At 37.9% G+C, this 22,620-nt stretch overlaps 2 protein-coding genes across 4 annotated transcripts; both read left to right on the top strand.

The window, feature by feature from the left end:
- Positions 1-1,280: 1,280 nt before the first annotated feature.
- Positions 1,281-7,413, top strand: odr4 (odr-4 GPCR localization factor homolog). Of its 3 annotated transcripts, none has more exons than XM_020710971.2 (14): positions 1,281-1,346; positions 1,763-1,866; positions 1,961-2,068; positions 2,342-2,434; positions 2,922-3,028; positions 3,104-3,140; positions 3,396-3,539; positions 3,626-3,721; positions 4,644-4,691; positions 4,764-4,883; positions 4,960-5,074; positions 6,389-6,592; positions 6,799-6,852; positions 7,304-7,413. In XM_020710971.2, exons 2-14 carry the CDS (start codon positions 1,768-1,770, stop codon positions 7,372-7,374), a joined length of 1,296 nt encoding a protein of 431 aa, XP_020566630.1. In that variant the 5' UTR covers positions 1,281-1,346; positions 1,763-1,767; the 3' UTR covers positions 7,375-7,413. The 3 variants fall into 3 exon arrangements, with proteins under 3 accessions (XP_020566630.1, XP_011484936.1, XP_004079199.1); XM_011486634.3 differs by having other exon boundaries at positions 1,323-1,398; XM_004079151.4 differs by having other exon boundaries at positions 1,326-1,453.
- Positions 7,414-9,860: 2,447 nt separating this feature from the next.
- dpyd (dihydropyrimidine dehydrogenase) lies at positions 9,861-21,972 on the top strand. Its single transcript, XM_004079150.4, has 25 exons — positions 9,861-10,064; positions 12,663-12,773; positions 12,849-12,931; positions 13,203-13,290; positions 13,790-13,951; positions 14,170-14,366; positions 14,456-14,537; positions 14,609-14,696; positions 14,781-14,888; positions 15,571-15,740; positions 15,816-16,026; positions 17,058-17,242; positions 17,463-17,678; positions 17,779-17,943; positions 18,328-18,396; positions 18,491-18,574; positions 18,656-18,776; positions 18,879-18,998; positions 19,955-20,097; positions 20,469-20,523; positions 20,606-20,727; positions 20,897-21,046; positions 21,129-21,191; positions 21,345-21,422; positions 21,505-21,972. The coding sequence occupies exons 1-25, from the start codon at positions 10,035-10,037 to the stop codon at positions 21,667-21,669; spliced, it is 3,066 nt and encodes a 1,021-aa protein (XP_004079198.1). The 5' UTR covers positions 9,861-10,034; the 3' UTR covers positions 21,670-21,972.
- Positions 21,973-22,620: the final 648 nt, after the last annotated feature.

Genomic DNA, 22,620 nt, shown 5'->3' with positions numbered 1-22,620 from the left:
AGAGTATAGATGTTGTTGACTTTCAAAATAAAAGCACAGTCGGTGATGAAGCAACTCCACGAAATCCTCAAAGCAGTATTTTATTGTATAAAATAGACGTCTTACAACAATTTAGATAAATTTTTTAACAATCCATGTTTAATATTTGCTTATTAAATGTGACTGTCCTAAAAATACAGACATTGTAGTTTTGCACTATCTTCTTCTTCTTTCTCTTTCGGCTTTTCCCATCAGGGGTCGCCACAGCGAATCATCCTTTTCCACCTCACTCTGTCATGGACATCTTCTACCCTAACATTAGCCAACTTCATGTCCTCTGTTAAGACATCCATATATCTCCTCTTTGGCCGTCCTCTTGCCCTCCTGCCAGGCAGCTCCATCTCCAACATCCTTCTACCAATATATCCACTGTCCCTCCTCTGAACATGTCCAAACCATCTCAGTCTGGCTTCTCTGACTTTGTCGCTAACACAGGCAACATGAGCCGTCCCTCTGATGTACTCGTTCCTTATCCTGTCTAACCTGGTCACTCCTAAGGAGAACCTCAACATCTTCATCTCCGCTACCTCCATCTCAGCCTCTTGTCTCTGTCTCACTGCTACCGTCTCTAACCCATAGAGCAGAGCTGGTCTCACCACTGTCTTGTACACCTTTCCTTTGAGTCTTGCTGACACTCTTCTGTCACACAACACTCCTGACACTTTCCTCCACCCGCTCCAACCTGCCTGCACTCGCCTCTTCACCTCTTTTCCACACTCTCCATCACACTGAACTGTTGACCCCAAGTACTTAAACTCCTGCACCTTCTTCACCTCAGCCCCCTGTAACCTAACGCTTCTACCTTGGTCCCTCTCGTTCAGACACATGGATTCTGTCTTACTACGACTGACCTTCATGCCTCTTCTTTCCAGAGCAAACCTCCACCTCTCTAGCTGTTCCTCCACCTGCTCTCTACTCTCACTGCAAATTACAATGTCATCCGCAAACATCATTGTCCAGGGAGATTCCTGTCTTACCTCGTCTGTCAGCCTGTCCATCAGCATAGCAAACAAAAAAGGACTCAGAGCTGATCCTTGGTGTAGTCCCACCTCCACCTTGAACTCCTCTGTCTGACCTACAGCACATCTCACCACCGTCATACTTCTCTCATACATGTCCTGAACTACTCTGACATACTTCTCTGCCACTCCAGACGACCTCATACAGTAAGTTTTGCACTATATTATTTTGAAAGGAAACTGTTGAGATTTTCCTGTTTGACATTTCACGACTTGATGGTTTACGTTTGAATCAACTGTTACGTCAAATACAGACGACGGAAGTGAGGATCAAGGCAAAGGATTGTGGTAATTTGTGTTTTGTGTGTCTGCTGACGATACAGAGCTACTCGTCAAGACTGTGAGCCTTTACCACTTTTCTTGCGCCTATTTGGCCTCTGTCTTGCTTGTTTCAGGTATTTTATGAAAGCAAAAACGTAAATCTAACGCTACAGTTCTTTTTTTTTAACTTTTCGCTGCAGTTTGGTCAGCTCAGTGATTGCCGATTAAGCTACTGGCTAAATAAAAACATAAGGTTGCACAGAGTGACAACTTTTAGTCAAATAAAAAATGTATATTTGCAATACAGGCATAATTTTGCATTAAAAAATGAGCGTTTAACCACTCTTTAGTCTTCTTCTCCAGTTTTGGTTCTCGTCTGTTGTCTAATTACTAAAACACTGAGAAAGATACACACTTGTGCATGACTAGTGTTTCTTCCTTAGGCACCATGGGTCGTGTTTACATAGTTGATGAGGATGTAGAAGGATACCTTTCTAAACTGTGCCCTCAACAAGCTGGTCCAGTTACGGGTCTGCTCATTGGACAGGTGTGTTTTCACACTGACTTCTGCTAACTTTATGCAACCAGTGATTTGGGTAAGCTCATGAATGACTGTAACTTGTTTTCATACTTTTTTTCAGAGTTCAGCTCAAAAAGATTATGTTGTCATAGCAGCTCCAACACCCAAAGACGAAGAGTCTGCAGGAAAGACTGTTGACAAAGAGTGGGTCTCTGAGCATGCCCGACAGGTAGGCTCCATCCCAATAAACAGTCAATCGTGAGTTTATAGAAATGTTATTTTTTATTTTGATTTGATTTATTTAAGTGTCATGCACTAATGTGCCCAGCCCACACGGGCTTATATGACATTGAAAAACAAAATACACAATACATTAAGATACATCCCCAGCACACTATAACCGGTAGGTTATACACTATTACCGGTAGGTTATAGTGTGTTCAGCTATTTGCTCAACAGGAACCTTTTAATTGTTAAGTCTGTTTTTTGGTACTGTGTCCAGGTGTCCAGGATGTTACCCGGAGGCCTTACAGTGTTGGGAGTTTTTATGATCACTGATGCTGATGCCAAAGACACAGTAACCACGCTTCGACAGGTATGACACAACATATATGTGGCCCATCTTCTGCCAGATTTGGAAAAAACTTTTGTGATCAATTAATCTTTTTAGGTTCGGCTGTACAGTGGTTCGCGCTCCTGTCTCACAGCCTTAGAAAACTCTGGTTAAAATCCTGGATGGGACCTTTATGTGTGAAGTTTGCGCATGCATGTGTTTTCTCCAGGCACTCCGGTTTCCTCCCACAGCTCAAAACATGCTACATAGGTTAATTGGTATCTGTAAATTGCCCCTAGGTATGCATGTGAGTCTGACTGTGTGTTCCCTCAACAGACTGGCAGCATGTTTGTGATGTACCCTGCCTTCACCAAACAGTAGTTGGGTTGTCTTGTGGCCCCACAAGGGATTCACAGGGTCAAGCATTTTACCTGAACCTTAATATTATAAATGGTTTCAACCAGTATGGCACATAGCAACAACCTGCTTAAACCACTGCATTGATGGAAAGGTGTTTGTGTGTGTGTAGTTGGTGTTTGGAGTGGAGAAACTGATCTCATCAGAGCAGCAGTGGAGCCCTGCAGAAGACGATGTCACAGACTGTGTCACACTCCACGTTAACCCCAAAACCAGAAAGTATCCTTTTTTTTAAATGCTGTTTTTTTAAGTGACTTTTTCATAAATTACATTGTTCTTTAATTCTCTCATAAGAACTGTCTGCCGGACTTTTGACATCAAAGACCCCAAGGTCAGATCTGTTTTTCCCTAAAATCTATAATATATTCTTATTTTTACATTTTTTCTACGTTTTTTTTTAGAATTTAGATAAGTAAATTTAGCAAAGTATTGCAGAAAGGTACTCATTTAATTTTTTTAACTTGCTAACAAAGAATAGAAACTTAAAAATAAACTTTTTGATCAGTTTATCCAGACATGAGAAAATCTTGATGCAAACCTAAACATTAGACGTGAAGCATTTATTGAGATAAACTGGGTATTCCAGAGCACAGCAAAGCCTGCAGAATGGAAGTACCAGTCTGGAGTGGGCTCCTCCTGGACCACGGTGTCTTGTTGGCTGAACGTTGACCTGTTCATCCCGCTGCCAGAAAGCAGAACCACCAAGGGAAGCGCACACAAATGTCTTCAGGTTAGCACGTCTGTACACTCATGTAAAGATGCTGTTTACTGGGATTCTTTTAGGTTGTATTTTTTATTATTCTGTTTTTGTTTCAGGAAGGACTGAATGTTTGGACACAACAGATAGAGAATGCAGTTTTTCTAATCAATGGTAAAAAGCTGCCAGAAGATTCAGAGCTGACATCCGGCCAGGTTGTGTCAATTTTAATTCATTCATTCAACTTTAAATCAGAAAAAGTCAGTTCATGTTCCAAATGTTACTACTTTGATAAAAAACAACAGGCATTCAAACTTTAACAAATATCACTTAAAAAAAAATACAACTTTAAAAGTTATTTTTCGGGGTTATTGTTGTCTGCTAACAGACCCATTCTGTTTGTCTAAATGGTACTTTATTTTCTGTTCTTGCTTTGACCCATTGGGTTGAACAAAATAAATAAATAAATAAAACATAAGATCCACTTTTTCTATGTATTTCAACAGTTTTAGAAGAAAATGGCAAAAAGTACTAAAAAATGCCAAACCTGCAAGTTTCCCATCTTTGTTGGTTTCTTTTCTTTTCTACAAAGTTAAAAAAAATAGATGTTTCGGCTTTAGGCTTTAATTTCCCCCTAAACTGGTGAAATCTTCAATAGTTAAAATTTATAGACCAAAATAATATTTGATGGTATTTTTATGACACTCTTATTCCCTTAAAAAAGAAAAACAGACAAGCATCTGCATTTATTCTATAAAAATAAACAGTCAGTGATTATTTTCCACAATGCTACGAAGAATTTGTCTGTTCTTAAAGCCTGCTTTAATTCAAAAGTGACAATAATAAAAGTATTTTCTTTAATATAACTTTTTTTTAAATCAACAGTCAACAAGTCAGAAATGAGCTGGAACTGTCAGAATTTATTCTTTAATTTCTGGAGACAGAACCTTTAGCACATAGGTGCTGCCATTTTCTGTTGTTAAAAAACTGAAACAAAAAGAAACCAAAAATTAGGAATACATTGTTTGTGTTTTCTTTTTTTGGATGCAACACTGACGGTGAGACCTTTGATGGTCAGCCAGACATTAGACTAAACAGGAGTGTAACTCTAATGCGATGTCCAACTCTCCTTTGTAGAGGAGGAATGTGAGACAGACATACACAGCTCAGCTGCTCACCACAGTGGTAAGGGAAACAACAGTTTAGTCAGAGTAGAATGAATGAAATGGTTAAGGTTCTTGGTGACCTGTCTGACAGGAGGAGCAGAGGTCAGCACATGTGTTGCAGCGATGTGGAGGGAGCGTGTCCGTCAGAGGAGCGGCGCACTGCAGAGCTTTCCTCCACACTCACAAACCGAAAGTCAAACTCGCAGAGAAGGTAATCCTATGATCTAGTTTGAAATACTAATTAGAAAGTACTCAAGGAATTTAATTTAAACTTTTGTTGGGTTCAGCTGCTGAAGAGGGATGCAATTTCCACGGTGGCCACAAGGGTTCAGATGCTGCTGGATGAGCCGCTGGCGTCAGAGGAGCAGATCAAGGACACCAGTGGGGACAAACAACAGACAGGTTTGCTTGTCTAGTCATCTACATCTAACTGTATAAAGTTCAGGTCAGGGTTGTGGGTAAGTTCATGGCCAGCCAGTCCCAGTAAAGGGGGACAGTTCTCTGAAAGGAGAACCGTAGCTTTTTTTTTTCCTGGACCAATCTCAATAACATCCTTTTCCTTTCTGTTTATTTTAAATATGTTACACAATCTATATGATGCAAACTTATAGATAATAACAATAATGCAAAACATGTTTGAAATTGTCCACTGTAAAAAAAAATCTTAATGTCTGCATTATTATCTTTATTTATATGATGGTCTGGGTGAATGTTCTATTCTGATTGGCTGCTGGGTGTGCGTTAAAAAGTGATAATCCACGGTGATAATGCACATCTGAAAAATAAGTTCCGGTCACATAGCTTAAATGTTCTGTATCACTGCGCTGTCTTCTTTAAAACAAACTTTAGATTCATCATCTGGACAAAAACAAGTGGTAAGAGGACTTTCTCTCTGAACTGATGCTTTACTTAACCTATGGTGACGATCAGCATAGACATGGCTTGTCATATTACTATGACAATGCGCCACACCACCTAACAAATAGTTAAATTTTCGTGAGAAAAGCAGTATAAACTAAAATAATTGCAAGAATAAAGAATTATTGAATATTTTTTTCTTTTTTAAATGACCGTGGTATAAGCGGGTTAATGGCCTTTGAAGTGTGCATCATTAGAAATTAATGTACGCCTGAACCGTTCGATGGGAATATTCTAGTATTTATCATATTTTTGTGTATTGTGCCCATTTCAAACTTAAGAATATTTTTACGTTGTTTTTATTTTTACACACAAAATCTACAGAGATTGGTGCGATTGGTATTTTAAATTTTCCTGTTCCTTTTAGATTTTCTCCTACTATAAATCATTTCTGGATGTTATTTGGCAATAAGTAGTTGTATGCTTTAAATGATATTAGTACAGGTTGATATTTTACAAGTTCCTGTAGTTTTAATAGTTTTGACTGGATAAAATGTTGATGTTCATGTATCCTACTTTATGAATAATTCTTTTGCTGAATTCTTTCACCACAAATCGCTTTTTGAGAAAAGAATTTAAGCAGAAAACATGTGACTTTTCAATATTTGAATCGACTTTTGTTTCAGGTGTTCTCTTAGGCAAAAAATAGTCAAACTTTTTTTCTAGCTTTTGGAAGTTGAAATCAGAAATCAAGGGGAAAGTTTATAACCGTGTCCAATTCATTACTCGTCCAGAATGTCTTTTCCATTAAAGTTTTAATAATTATCCAAATTCTGTTCTTTTCTTTCTTTCTTTTAGAGGAAAACTGTCTTCCTCGCCGCATCTTTTGCCCACTAAGAGCTTCAGGGTCGCTGCATGTGTGCGACTACCAGTTCAGCGACGAGGGACTGTCAGAAATAGTTGATCGACTGAAGGAGATGTTGGACATCGATACAGCTGAGGAAGACTTGGATACCACACAGGAAATGACAGCAGAGATCACACAGAGTAGCTTTCCCACAGGTGAGAGAATTGCTCTGATTTGTGCCAGGCCAGAAGAGTCCATGCTTTGATGGGTCGGGGCTCAGGATCCCAACACAATAATAAATACAATTTTTTTAAAATGTTTTTTCATTTAATCTTAAATTAGTGGTTTTAAAATCTCTTGAACGGAATAGTAGAAATCTTTTAGATATTTTCCCTGCTTTGTCCTCATGATGTGTTTTAAGATCCCCCTGAGGAGACTAATGAAGAGCTGGAGCCAAAGAGGAACAACTACATCGGTAAGTCTGAGTTTATAAATTCATGCATTTGTTATGTCAGACCTCTTCTTCTAGCTCTTCTGGGAGGAAACGGTTGTTTCTGTGCTAGCTGAGACATACAGACTCCCCAGGATATCTTTTTCATAAAAAATACTCCTCTTTGCAATCATATTGTAAAATTAAATTGCTATTGTATAAGAGGGTTTGACACAGTAATCCTGTGATTACAATGGAAAGAATAAATGGACATTATCAGGTGATACTATTTTGTCATCCACACAGCATAGTATATTCTGTATTTGACTAAAAATAAGAGTTGTGAATTATTATAGTGTAAATAAGTGCAGTTTCCAGCTTTTGGGATTTCTCTTGAATTGGCCTCGTTCAGCACTCGTTGCCACTCACTGATTCTTACTTCTACATGTGTGTTAATGCTTTTTGTCCTTTTGTTCTTTCTCTCTCTCTGGTTTAGGTGCTTTCATGGCTGCGGCTGCCGCCCTTCTCGCCACAGCTGCCTCTATGATCTATTTCAGTGACATGTAACGTGTAACTGCCAATAAAATCTGCTGTTTGTTTCAAACATTTCTGCTGATTTTCTGCAAGTCAATTGCAAAATGAGAAAAGAGTTAAATTTTTATATTTTACCCATGACTCACTGGGTCATTTTTTAATCAATTACATGATTTTCTTTTTTCCAATGTAACATTCAGAATAATAAAATAATAGGATTTAAAACTCGAAGTTCATATTTGACTGTGTTTTTGGGAGCAAATGGACAGGCTGAAAGGCAATTACACAGAAATATATTCATGTTTTATTTGAATGTTTTACAGTTTGTGAGTTTAAATGAGCTCCTTTTGATCTTACAAGTAGTATTTTAGTCTCACAAATTAATTATTTCAAAATGCCGGCTGCTTTTGACCTTTATATCCCAACTAACGTTCTGTAACAAATGATGGTGACTTTAGTAGAGGTTCTGACAGCTAACACATGGAAGTGTTTCGGTGTTTTCTACTTACCGGTAACAAAACTAATTAATTTAAAATAAAATGTCCTGATTTTGGTTTCACGAATGAACATTTTTAGGTAATGAACAGCAAATGTTGTATTATGTTCAAACTGCATCGCTGTATGCTTGGTTTGTTTTGTTTGTGGCAAATAACGAATACACTTTTGATGTAAAAGTAGTTTTACTTCAAAATATATTTTCTCCAAATAAGTAAAAAGTTAATCAAAAGTCTGTTTATAGCAAAAGTAAAAATGTATCAGGTATTTATAAATGTCCTAATAAACAATTTTGACGTAGCATTTGATTTATTGTTAACAACTAATGTGCAAATTTAGGGTTGTCCTACTAACAAATGTTCAAAATATTAATAATATCACTTATTTGTAGAGAAAAGTATTAAAATAAAAGAGTGGACTATTGTAGATCTTGTAGGGGTTCAGTAAAGTTACTTATAGGAGTAAAGTAATATAACTGGGATGATGCATTGCTACACATTTCTGCCTGTGAGCAAAACTAAAGTATAAAGAACCTAAGCTGCAGATGTTTTCTGCTACTCATCAACCATTAAATCTTTATTAAACTCATAATGCAACAGGATAACGCACAGCACGGTGCCCAATTAGGAGGCCATGCAGCGCTGGGCACCACCTGCTGCCTTGTTGCTAAGCAACTCCCCCAGACCCATACTCTAGCATAAGAGTGTGCCTAATGATAAGCCAAGTCCTCACAATGATTTGATATGTCAAGCTGCACATCTTTGTGCTTTTGAAGCTGAAAAACGTACTTTGAACACGCAAAATGCACAAAAATATTCTTAAAAATGAAGGGTTTTGGATGTTTTGCACTTTATCTACTTGGTAGATTTGTTGGAAACATTTGATGACGTATTTGTGGTATTACAGTCACTTAATGCCAATATAGTAAAACAAAAGTAAACATGGCAATTAAAAATAACCTTTTTTTTAAAACACATTTGTAGTTGCTAATGACATTGTGTACACAAAACATGCATCCAAATGCTTCTTCCAACAACTGAAACAGCAGCTCAGTCTTATCTAATTTTTAAGGGACTCAAAAGTGTCAATCATAAATCAAGCACAGGGACCAATTCAGTTCCACAAATGGGCTAAACCTTAAAAGTAAAGTACGTCCAGGTTTTAGGCTGTGACTATAACAATGGATTTGAGGTGACGAGACATATGTCTATTATAATAATTATGAAGCACACTTGATAAAAATAGAAGGGAAACCAATGTGCTTGAGTTCTACCTCTTTACCTGTGTGTATTCTCTTATGTGTCCTCAGTTATATGCAGATATTAATTCCACTAACATTGTCTTTAATTGCAAATTGAGGAGGGGGGGGGGGGGTCCTGCATTATTGATTGACGTACAAGCAACCCAAAAACTGACACCTGAAAGCACCTGAACACATGGCTTTGACTTTAACAGATCACATTGGCTTTGACTGAGAAAGGTGTTTCATATTTGTCTACATTTTTAGCATCAGATAGTGTATGTTGTTCCATTTGTGACATTGTTTTTTTGTGTGCCCCACATAAAGTATAAATTACACAACATAACAAAGCAGCATAAACACGTGGGAGTTGCCTCAAGTCTCATCTTATTCAGCGCAGCAGTGGCAGAAGGGACACATTTGGCAGAATCGTGCTCCCGTCCTCTTCATTGTAGGTTCAGTTCTGAAATGTCTGCCTTTACAAATGGGTCATGCATTGCTTAAATCATAAAGTAATACACTAAGTTATTATCAGAATGTTTAAGCCTATACAACCAGAAAACAAGTTCACTTGAGGCAGAAAATGATTAACAATCCTGTACACGGTGAAAAAAATGCCAAGAGGCCTCAACCCCCTATCAGAGGTGGATTTTGAACTCAAAAGATTACAATGTTAACTCTTTCCCATATCAAAGGTCAAGTCCAGCCTACTTGGAAACATGCCCACTGTCCACCTATCAGCCAGCGGGCATTTGGAAGGAAGCAAAGTTGGTGACGTTGTCTGACCTTTCCTGCAAGAGAGGGAAGAGGGCAAGCAACTGAGACAGTCACTTTTTGGAGCTCCTGGGATCAGAGCTGTCCCGGACAGTGCTTCGGACGCATCTAATCCAGAAAAACCTGCTGGGATCTCCTTCACTATATAAAAAAAAACCTTTTTGTTGCTGATCGAGGCAGAAACATGCTGAGTAAAGATCTTCCAGACATTGAGGTAAATTGTGCTTGCTAAAGAAGCTACCGGAGTCTCACTCTAGTATTCTGATCAAACAACTTAAAAGCTTAAAATGTTCTGTTTATATTTACTGGTTGATTTGGATGGAAAATCAAAACCAGAATCATTTAAAGACACAGAGATTTAGACTTTTGTCTTAATTTACTTTTCCAATCACATCCACTAAAATACTATGAGGTCAATTTAGTTGTATGGCTTTTTTCAGAAAAACAGATTGTGAAATTTGCCTTTTTTAAGTCATTTCACAATTATGTTCTGGAAAACCAAGTGTTTTTAGGAAGTTTAAAGCCATTACAGAGTAAAAACGCCATGCATTTAATAGTTTTAAAATATAACCTTGAGAATGGAGGCACACTTTCCGGAGTAGAGGTTCAGAGTTGTCACCTTTTTAAAATTTTGATTAATTCTTGATTTTTTAATTTTTTATTTGATTAATTAATAATTAAGTGAATGCTCCAAATAAAGAAAAATGAAGCTGTGATCTACAAGCTAGATGGAAACATTTCCTTTTCATTGAAGCAGATTTAATGGCTGCAAAAACTTTAACAGGGCAGCAGGAAGGAAGTCCATCTTGCACAATTTTGCAGGAAAATTGCAACCGTTGCATTAATGCAAAAAGGAATATAAAAATAAAAACATCTGAAAAAGTTTACATGAATATGCATTCTACAGAGATGTAAAAACTTCTGGAAAATGACAAAATTGAATTTGTGAAATCTTTTAAGCCGTGCAAGTGAAAAACCCAAACTGAGGCCCAAAGGACATAAGCAATGTCCCTGCAGAGTCCTGGAAGTGAGAATTTGGAATAAAAAAATATTAAATGCAGCAGAACTCAGAATAGACTTTCCACCTTTGCCAGGCTTCAGCTGTGACATTTTTCATTATAAGCATCACCAGATTCTAAAGTAAAGTCATACACTTGGGTAAAAGAAAATCCAGACATTGGACCTTTGCTTTTTTTTTACAATTTTTTCTCTTTAAGTGGCCAGTTATCACAGTTTAAAAGCCTTAACTTTGCTCATGGGTGAAATTAGTTGAATTCAAAATGTTTAAAGCATTACTCAACCAGACATGTGCATTATGCACTCGATGAGGATCAGTGGCACGTGGCTGAAAGGGGGGGACACGGTGTTCTCGTGGAAAGGGGGAGTCTCCCTTTGCAAGAGATTCTGAGCATGTAGTAAATGTTTAGCAACAGAATGGGGGTTGAAAAACTCATGTGGCAAAGTGTACATTATCCAGACTAGGGGCAGAAAACAATTATTTACAAAAAAAATTACAAATGACTTATTTTCTGTATTGAGAACAGCATTAGAAAAAAATCTAAATCTGTATAATCTATCAGGATTTTTGTCAGAATCACATTTGTGAGTGAAGTTTGAAGCTTGGAAGTTCTTCAAGCGTTACATTTTTAAACTACTTTTAAACAGTAACCAACATTGACCAAAAGGGACAGAGCTGAAGCATCATGCTTATCAAAGTCTATCCAAACTGGATATGAGACACAGCAACCTTTGTCATTTCGTCCCTTAAGTCTTTCGTCCCTTAAGTCTATTATAAGACTGTCTCATCTCAAATAAATTAGTAAATTGACCAGAAATTAGACACATTTTATGTAAGGTTTACATTTTATACAGGCCAGAGTTACCACGACTCTGCTCTAACATGCTGTTTTGTTTTAAATACTCTTGATCTAATTGGATAAATAATTTTGTATTAAGGACTCGCCTTCGTGACATTTAATTTTAATGTTTTAGCTGTCATGTGTAAAATGTCAGTAAGCCTAAGATTATCATCTTGCTGTTATCGTATCACTTTGAAACCAATCATTCAAAATGCCAGATTTCCAGGAATGTTCAAAAGTCTGAACAGCAAATTTCTCCTATTCCTATTACAGCATTTGACAATAACATCTCAAAAATTTGGTTGGGGGTTTAGGATGTTTAGATCATATTGAAGAAAACAGCTGGAAAAAGGTTTTTCTGTATAACCTGTAAGTAACTTGCTTCTACTTTGGTTTTACCAGCATAGTTAGTTTTTGGCAATGTTTTACTAAAAGTAATCATCTTAGCTGATGTAGGGCAAATAAATACAAAAAAGTACTATTATTAAAATATTAATTTCCCTGTATGACCAACAGGGGTTGGACTCTACTAAAGTGAAGCATTGTTTATGAGTGATGAAAGGGAATTTACTATTGTGGAGTTCATTTTTTTCTTTCTTGTTACATTTCTGCAAAGAAAAATTGGAGTCTGTTTCAAAACCACATGCAGAAGCCAAGAAGGGCTGAAGTTACATTTTTAGTTTTGTTATATTTTTTGCTCTGTCAAATTTTGGAAAAGATATTGTTAAGAATATTTTCTTGCGTTAAACAAAAGTAGCGTTGAAATCCTGGGGAATAAATACAAAATCAATCACCTTTAATCTGAATGACAGGTTAAAATAACCATTGAGTTGCACTTGATGGTACATTCTGGCCACTTGTATAAGTCTTTCCCTGTAAGTTATTTAAAGAATAATTACTATTTCCATTTAGAGTATTTTGCTTTTATTGGATCATGCTGTTTTTCTTTTCAGAGTATTCTGGCTCTCAATCCCAGAGTAAAGACACACGCACAGATCACATCTACAGCCAGCAAGAAGAAGGAAAAGAAACACTGGAAGAGAAACCCTGAAAAGAATTGTGATGTGAGACACACACAATAGTTCAAAGGAGTGTGTTGAAGTTGAGCCTCACTTCTTTATCTTTTTCTGCTTTTTCAGTTCTGTGTAAAGTTGGAGAACAACTTTGATGACATTAAGCACACAACACTGAGTGAGAGGGGAGCTCTACGAGAAGCGTACAGGTACAATTTTATCAATCTTTTGATTTTTCTTACCAGAATTTGTCATTTGTAATTTCACTTGGACACAACACATACTTATAAACAGCACAACATTGTTTTTGTATTTCCTGAAAGTTTTTCAGCCCCCTAGAATGTCTTACACTGTATGTTCATTTTTGTTTGTTTGACTAGTGCTGCCAAAAAAAGAGGTTAAACACATTTTAGCCAAACAAACTTGTACCAACCACTGTCAGGTTAATATTTAAACAAATGTAATGAAATCTGTGTTCAGGTGTCTGAAATGTGCCGATGCTCCCTGTCAGAAGAGCTGTCCGACCAACCTGGACATCAAAGCTTTTATAACAAGCATCGCCAACAAGGTCCAGTACAGAAAACACACTGTGACGCTAGTATGAACATGTGTTTAGGGACCCCACATAGGTTAGCAGAGGGGGGGCATGGATTAGAAGTGTGCATGGGCTCAAAAGGGGCAAAAGGTAGGTTCCACGTGAATTCAGTTTTCACAGCTGATTGAAAAACTGTAAGAGATATGACTGAGTCTAAACACAACATAGGTTAATGCAATCAGTCCACTGTGAGGGGCTGTAAGCTAGCGGTGGAGCATGTAAACAGATGGATGTTGGGAAGTAGGGGCAGGATAACCCTGCGCCAACAGTCTTTATGTAGAGGTGAATTTTTACTACTGCCATTCTGCAAAAACTATGTCCCAGAAAATACGTTTTTTTATTTGCCTAAAAATTTTATGCCTAAAAATGGCATAATCATTATTAAAAGACCACTGGGAACCCTTGTCTTTGTCTTTAAAAAGTACTCCGTAGGATTTCTCTTTCAATAAACGTGTTTTTCTTCATGCAACAGAATTACTATGGGGCAGCACGAGTCATTCTGTCTGACAATCCTCTGGGTTTGACCTGTGGGATGGTTTGTCCCACATCCGAGCTGTGTGTCGGGGGCTGCAACCTCTATGCTTCAGAGGAAGGACCCATAAACATCGGAGGACTGCAGCAGTTTGCCACTGAGGTACAACATTAAATATTAACATCACCTTCATGTCTCCTTTAAGCTAAAGTTGGGGATTATTCTTGTTCCCACCTCAATCAAAAGCTGTAATTCTTTACTGCTGCTTGTTTTGGATTGTTAAACAAAAATCTCCTACACCTAAAATAAAAATTATACCTCATATCTACAGAACAATGCATTAATTATGTAGATTAAATAACAGCTGTCGTTTTTTACAGGTATTCAGTCAAATGGGAATCCCTCAGATCAGGAGTCCTGAACTCCCACCACCCAATGAAATGCCAGAATCGTATCACTCACCTGTTGCTATGATTGGCTGTGGCCCAGCATCGATCAGCTGTGCTTCTTTCCTAGCTCGCCTTGGCTATGACAACATCACTATTTTTGAGAAACAGCAGTACATCGGAGGGCTCAGGTACCATCAATTGCAGAATCTCAAAAAAAGCATGAGAAAAGAAAAGACATAAATCTAATACTCAGAAATGATGTCCTCTTCCTGCACAGCACTTCAGAAATCCCTCAGTTTCGTCTTCCTTATGAGGTAGTCCAGTTTGAAATAGAGTTAATGAAGGATCTGGGAGTCAAGGTATTAATTTTGACATCTTGTATGCTTAAAATTTTCACAGGTTTTCTATTAACAGCCCTGTTAATCTGCAGGTAGTTTGCGAGAAAGGTTTAGGAGTGAATGGAATGACTCTGACATCGCTGAAGAAGGAGGGATTTAAAGCTGTTTTCATTGGAATTGGTGAGAGTCCTTTGATAGGCTGCAGTCATCTTTCATTCATCATATGTGGTGTGTAAATGTGAATGAGTGTTTCTGCGAATCTAGGTCTCCCCCAGGCCAACAGAGCAAAAATCTTTCAGGGTTTAACTGGGGATCAAGGCTTCTTCACTTCCAAAGACTTCCTTCCTTTGGTGGCTTCTGCAAGCAAGAAAGGTGAGAGGAGCTTCCAGCTCAGTTTGGACTTTATAGTCCAGTTCATAACAAAATTCATTCTTTGAGACATATTTTTTTTCAACATAATAAGTAAACATGAAAAAGTAAACACACTCATTTTATGAAAAAAAGAGCATTTTAAATCAGATACATGTAGAGTTTAATCCATCAATTTTTTCATATTCAATCTTGAGGCGTGAAAAGCAAATTAACAACTTTAGGAGGATACCTCCTTGTTACCGCGTCCCTTTTATTAATCCCATCTGAAGAACTGCATCTATGCTGATCTTCTAAGCAGTCTCAGTAATGCCCGCGAAAGGAGGAGATGTTTTCTTGTAAAGAAGAGAACTTCAGAAAAACCAGGCTTAAACAAAGATTATAAGGAGGAGAAAACGTGCTGGAGACATGATGGAACTAAAACTAAGTGTGTTATCTCATTGGGCCCATTAAAACACTATGATGATTTGAAATTTTTCTTTTACTTTTTGAGAGGAATGTCTTCAAAGGCTACTACAATGCCAGATCAGCTGCATTTCTGAAATTCAAAATTCAGTCAAATGGATCCAGATTATGAATTTTAAAGGAAGACATTTAGGTTTCTGGGTTTGATTTGTCCTGAGAGGCACATTTGTAAGTTTATCCAGAGGCAGTTCTGCATCACTGTGTGCTTCTGTCCCACCAGGCATGTGCCAGTGCCGCTCTGCTCTGCCGGAGTTGAGAGGAGCGGTGATTGTTTTAGGGGCCGGTGACACTGCGTTTGATTGTGCCACCTCAGCTCTTCGCTGTGGAGCCAGAAGGGTGTATGTCTGCTTCAGGAAAGGATTCACCAACATCAGAGCAGTTCCTGAGGAGGTACAGAGGGACTTTACACATGTCTGAATGTATTGGGAAGATAGACAAATGCACATGCTGCCCTGTTTTAATCAGATGGAGCTGGCGAAGGAGGAGAAGTGCGAGTTCCTGCCTTTCCTGTCTCCTCGTGAAGTCATCATGAAGAATGGAAGGGTTGCCGGGTTACAGTTCTGCCGCACTGAGCAGACGGAGGAAGGGGACTGGGTGGAGGATGAAGAGCAAGTTGTTAAGCTGAAGGCTGATTACATCATTAGCGCTTTTGGGTCAATTCTGAACGATCCAAAAGGTACGGAAACAACTTTTCCAGTCCTTTTGAACTCAAACTAAGAAGCTCCACCATTTCTAACTGAAAAAAAAGTGGTGTATTTAAAGACCCACTCAGATGAATAAGAGGTTTTTGGTGTTTATAACATGTTCATGTGGCAATATCCTGATGATGGAGGCCGTAAAAGGTCGAGTCGTCGACCTCTAATCGGAAGATTGCGGGTTCAGTTCCTGCCCTGCCTGCCCAGGTGTCAAAGTGTCCCTTGACAAGACACTTAACCCCACATTGCTCCTGGTGGTTATAAGTTGGCACCAGTTTTAGACAGCAGTGTGTGAATGTGTGTGTATGGGTGAATGGAACTGTGACTAAACTGCTTTGGGCCCTCTGTGAAAGTAGCTAAGAGCTATATTTACCATATTTAGAAAATTAGGTTTCGAAATTGCATTTCTTTGTATTTTTTTATTCAAACTGTAAATCAGGATCAGACGGGGAAAAAAATACTATTGGACACAGAGCGTAAGCGTGACGAAGAAGATACACTGGATGGGCCACAGGTTTCCTGCTCCACTCTATTTAAACTCATCTACTTGTAGACAACTAGATCCATGTACGTCTCTGTTTTTCCCATCTGAGCTGCCATCTGGCTCAGAACTGTACAGCTGGATAGCTCCAATATTGATCGCCATTTTTGTTGCACCAGTAATGTTAGGTTGGGGGTGGGAGTAAGCTAATGGGAGAGACTGTAAACAGAGTACTCTCAGCAATGGGGATGGGGATGGGACTAAAAGTCCAACCCAGAACTGAGAGGCAAATTCAAATAAACTCCTGCCGCTTTGTGTCCTATGTCCTCTATGTCTCTGATTGAACTATGTCCTAGAAAACGACAGAGGTTTTTTAATTTTGGCTATAAACAACATAACATAACTAACAGACCAGTTGGAACACTTTTACAATAGATCAAAAGTTGATGGGACTGGGAACACCAGAGAACATGCTTTTCAGTTCAAGTGTTCCATTCCAAAACGGATTGTTGTTGCCCTGCATCTGCGCAGTGACTGAAGCCATGGCTCCTGTGAAGCTGTCTCACTGGGGGACTCCAGAAGTGAACACTGAGACCATGCAGACCAGTGAGCCATGGGTGTTTGCAGGCGGAGACGTTGCAGGTTTGGCAAACACCACTGTGGAGTCTGTGAACGATGGCAAACAAGCCTCGTGGCACATCCACAGATACATACAGGTAAAAACCTTGTTGGCTTCTATCAAGTGCATAATTTCAACTCAGCAATGGGCAAATATTTCTCATTTAATATTATTGTTTTAATCCTTAAAAACTTAGTTTGCCTATTACATTTGCTTAACCTATGTTATTGAATTGTGCTGCAAGATAGTTATGTTATAAAAACACAAATGTATTGACTTAATAGAATCAAATGCCTCATTTCTGCTGTTTTCCCCAGTCTCTTTATGGACAGACAGTAGAAACAGCCCCAAAGCTGCCGTTGTTCTACAGTGCAATAGACCAGGTGGACATCAGTGTTGAGATGTGTGGGATAAAATTCCCAAATCCGTTCGGCCTTGCTTCTGCTCCTCCAACCACCAGCACGGCTATGATTAGAAGAGCTTTCGAACAAGGTTGGGGCTTCGCTCTGACCAAGACATTTGGACTGGATAAGGTAGAGTAAACCATCCAAATACAACCAAACATCTTATACTAACAAAACAAATTCCATTATTTTAAGCACTTAAACAGTCCCTTTAAACGTGTTTCTGAAGGACCTGGTGACAAACGTGTCTCCTCGAATCGTACGTGGAACCACCTCAGGTCCTCTGTATGGACCAGGTCTGGGCTCCTTCCTCAACATTGAGCTCATCAGTGAGAAAACTGCAGCATACTGGTGTCAGTCTGTCGCAGAACTCAAGAAAGACTTCCCTAAAAATGTACGTAGACTATACCATAAAATAATTATCATTAAAGTTAGTTATTTACCAGTAATGAATACATTTCTTTGTAAAAACATTCCTTTTGTTTTTGTGTTAAATTGTTCTAAAACATTTTTTTCATATCTTTTTATTTTTAGTTTAATCTAATTCCATCTAAATCATAATCCCAGCAGTAGTTCACACATTCTTTAACCAAACATTTTTAAACCTTCGCAAACTTAATTACATTATTTAGCCTGTTTAAATAAAGTTTTGTGCTCTTGGATGTTTGCTCATAGGCACAAACCACTGAACACTTATAATAATCATTACTTTGTTTTGTGCATGTTAGAAACCCAGCATTATGTTTAAAACTAAAACATTTTCCTCTTTTTATATCAGGTGGTGATCTCCAGTATTATGTGTGCTTACAACAAGGATGACTGGACAGTCCTGGCAAAGATGGCAGAGGTAGGACTCATCATACCAGAACCTTAGCTATAACACGTAAAAGAAAGTAATTATTCTTTGGCAAGTACAACTTTAACATCAGAGATGTTTTTAGGCCTCAGGAGCAGATGCTCTGGAGCTGAACCTGTCGTGTCCCCATGGGATGGGGGAGAGGGGCATGGGGTTGGCCTGTGGTCAGGTAAACGTTCTCCTCAAACCGCTCAGACTTTTGTACAAATATTACACAAATCCTTCTTTGAGTGGATTTTTGCTGCCTCAGGACCCTGTGTTGGTGCGAAACATATGCCGGTGGGTGCGAGCTGCGGTTTCCATTCCGTTTTTTGCCAAACTGACACCAAATGTGACCAATATTGTTGACATCGCCAAAGCTGCCCATGAAGGTGACGACATTTTACTTCCACTAAATTTAAAATGCTGGTGGAAAATGTTTGTGTTCAACCTGGAACATCTCGCAGACATAACAGGAGTTGTTTGTGTTTTAGGCGGCGCAGATGGAGTCACGGCCACCAACACGGTCTCAGGCTTGATGGGACTGAAGGCTGACAGCTCTCCCTGGCCGGGTGTTGGTGCAGCCAAGCGCACCACATATGGAGGGGTGTCGGGTAAGAATTCAACCCAAAGGAAGAATTAAAACACATTGTTGAATATTATTTAATTAAAGTGTATGTGAAGCGTGATACATTGCTAAGAGTTATCTTTCTTGTAAACATGCTGGTGTGTTTTATATAATAAATATAACAACTTATAAATAAAAGATGCATTCATGCTATGATGCAAGATTTTAAGACAAAAAGGAGCAGTTAAACAACTCGATTCCACCCATCGAAACCCACTTTGTCCTGTGCAAGGTCACAGGGGTCGCTGGAGCTTTCCCATCTACCTTAGAGCAAAGGCAGATCATCTGTCCATCAGAGCGCCACACACACACTCCCGAATGTAAAACAATTCAAGGCTAAGACTCTGGTTGTTGTTCATAATGCACTTAACCAACCAACAATTCAGAAGCGTTTTAAAAAAAAGTATATAAATTATTAAATAGACAGAATTAATAAATAAATAAAAGTTATTTAAAGCCAATGGCTCTAGTCTAGTATCAATAGTCCTGCCCACAATCTTTTACTTTATTTTCATATTGCTGACACACAATTATTTTATATTTTTACATAAAGTCAAATCTAAAGGCTCCGAAAAATTAACTAACTATAGATAGGATTTTTTATTAATTTGTTTTGAAAACGTTTTAGTGCTGCTGATGTTTTAATTTATTTCAGCAGTACCTTTGCAAATATTTAATCTGTGTCCATTTAGTTGATATAGAACCATTTCTTTAAAAAATGTATAATCATTAACTAGCTAAGCATTTACTACTAATACAAACAATAGAATTGATATACAGAATCCAGTGGTGTCCACAAACTTATGACCATCATTTTATTTTTAATATACCCGTATGTCCCATTTTGGAGTTTATGTGTACACACCTTGATTAAATTTAAAAAAAAAAAAACTGTTTCTGAGTTGGTTGCACAGTAAACTACATATTTAAACTTGTGTGCAGGTAATGCCATTAGACCGATCGCTCTCAAAGCAGTGTCAGCCATTGCTAAAGCAATCCCAGGTTTCCCTATTCTGGCCACCGGAGGGATTGACTCTGCAGAAACTGGGCTGCAGTTTCTTCATGCAGGGGCGTCTGTGCTGCAGGTGACCATAGAGCTTCTGTTTATTACTTTGCTAACTTGTTATCACGTGCGAATAACTGTCAGCACATGTACAGACATGTAAACGGTATGACTAGGTGCTGCCACTAAGAATTGTTGATGGTTTGGCTTTAGTGGAATATGTTGTGAATAAATTTGGTCAAAAGAAACAAACCAACATTCTCCATTCAGTCAACCTTTTGATTTTTCTTTATAGTGCTCTGTGTAGTTTGGATGCTAAAATAAACTTTTATTTTGATGATTGAAAGTATTTTTAAACACACATGCTTACCTACCAATGAAAGGGAAATTCTTACAGTGTAGTAGTTAGTCCTCTGATGTTCTTAATTCAATCCTATTTATCTGATTTCAAAGGTTTGCAGTGCAATCCAGAACCAGGACTTCACAGTGATTGAAGATTACTGTTTGGGTATGTTCATTCATTGCTAGTACTGTATTTCTGCAGCTTTTTGTTCAGGCTGCTGTTGCTGAAAATATTGGTCTATTTTCAGGGCTGAAGGCCTTGTTGTACCTGAAGAGCCTGGAACTGAAGGACTGGGATGGTCAGTCTCCTCCAACTCAGAAGCATCAGAAAGGAAAATCTGTTCCCAAAGTACAAGAGCTAGTTGGCAAGGTACCACCTTGTAATTTTGTCAACACAGTGATAAGTTTGATGATGTTTGATTAGACTAATTATTGACACTCTAAAAAGTTGACTACTCATTTTGTGCTTTTTTTTTCCATTCCTATTTCTCAAAGTTTGAAAAAGTTTTAGTTTCTCATTTGCGACTGTTTGTGTGTAGGGACTCCCCAGCTTTGGCCCATACCTCCAGCAAAAGACCGAAGCTATTGCAAAGTACAAGAAAAAGCTCAGAGATGCTGGTGAAACAGATGTAAAGCAGCCCAACATCAGCAGAATCAACACCCCCCCAAAGCCTGTTCCTGCAGTCAAGGTGTGCAGCACTCTCACGCCTCTACAGGAACTATTTGCTCGTTTTTCTGAGAAATAAGTGGGGCTTTTGTGTGTGTTTCTAGGATGTGATAGCCAGAGCATTACGCCACATTGGAGCATACCAGGAACTTGACAACATGGAGCAGGTAAATGTTAACTTTCTGTTATAGCCAATGTATCACAAGAGTACTGTGATACATTGTGATACAATATTGCTTTCATTTTTTTGCAAGAGTTTTTAAGTTTCTTGAATTTTACACAAAAAGTGACAAATCTGTGAACCTGCCGTGTTTTCTCAGGTCCAGGCTTTGATAGATGAAGATATGTGCATCAACTGTGGTAAATGTTATATGACCTGCAATGACTCTGGATACCAGGTCTGTCCATCTTTCTTCTTTGTTACCTTTTTTATTCACCATCATATTCTATCCTGAAACATGGCTTTCTTCTGTCATTCAGGCTATACAGTTCGACCCAGAGACCCACCTTCCTTTTGTGACTGACAGCTGCACAGGTTGCACTTTGTGCCTCACTGTGTGTCCAATCATAGACTGCATCCAGATGGTTACCAGGAAGACACCTCACATACCACAGAGGGGTATACCGATAAATCCTGTCTGCTGAACAGATTGAGAAAAAATCTATGTTTTTCACCTACATAGTTTGGAAGATCAATATTTCATTAAGCAGTTACTTTTAATGGTAAAAAAATAGGGGTATAATGATTCATTTTAACAACGATTGATTTTGTAATTTGTAGTTGCCGACCTGATTCCTAGTCGATATTGATTCACTGACCTAAAATCGATCCAGGATATATTTACATTCCTTGTATTTCTTGCAAGATAACCAAGTTTAAATATGTGTACAAATACTCTTAAAATATTTCCATGTAATTATATATTTTGATTTAATAAAATCCTTAAAAAATACCCTTGTACAAACTTTTGTTGTATCTTTTTTTTTCTCATTTGAACATTTTACACTCATTTAAAAGATTTAAAAAAGAAAAGCAACTGCTTTTTAATGAGTTTTAGGATTCTATAAAAAACTATTTATGAAATAATTAATAAACATCTTTAGTCTGAGATACTGCACCTGCAAACAATGTCCCGAAATTGGAATTCATATTTTATACTACTTTTATTGATATTTCCCACACTCTTAACAAGACCAAAATACGTTTTCTTTCTATTTAAATCTCAAATAAATAATTCCTTTAGGCCTGTTTTCAATTAACTCCAAAGAGAAATTATTTAAATAAATGTTTAAGAATAGAACTACAGAAGGTAACTGAAAGGTTTAAACTGCACTTTTGTTGGTATAAGTTTAATAGCAGAAACATAATCCCAAAAATTATAAATTATGGCATATTTTGAGTTAATGAAATAAGAATCACTTCACTAGTAATGCTACTTGTTCCTTTTTCAGATGTTTGAATTTACCACAGCTTTGCCTCCTTTAAGTCTCAACACGAAACCAAGACACACAACATGCATAAAATAAATAAAAAATAAAAACAAAAAAAACAGACAAAAATGTATTTGCAACAAATGCATTATAGTATTCAAATAA

This window comes from Oryzias latipes, chromosome 17, assembly GCF_002234675.1.
Source record: "Oryzias latipes chromosome 17, ASM223467v1".
Classification (NCBI taxonomy): domain Eukaryota; kingdom Metazoa; phylum Chordata; class Actinopteri; order Beloniformes; family Adrianichthyidae; genus Oryzias; species Oryzias latipes.
This window is presented reverse-complemented; position numbering and strand designations above follow the sequence as displayed.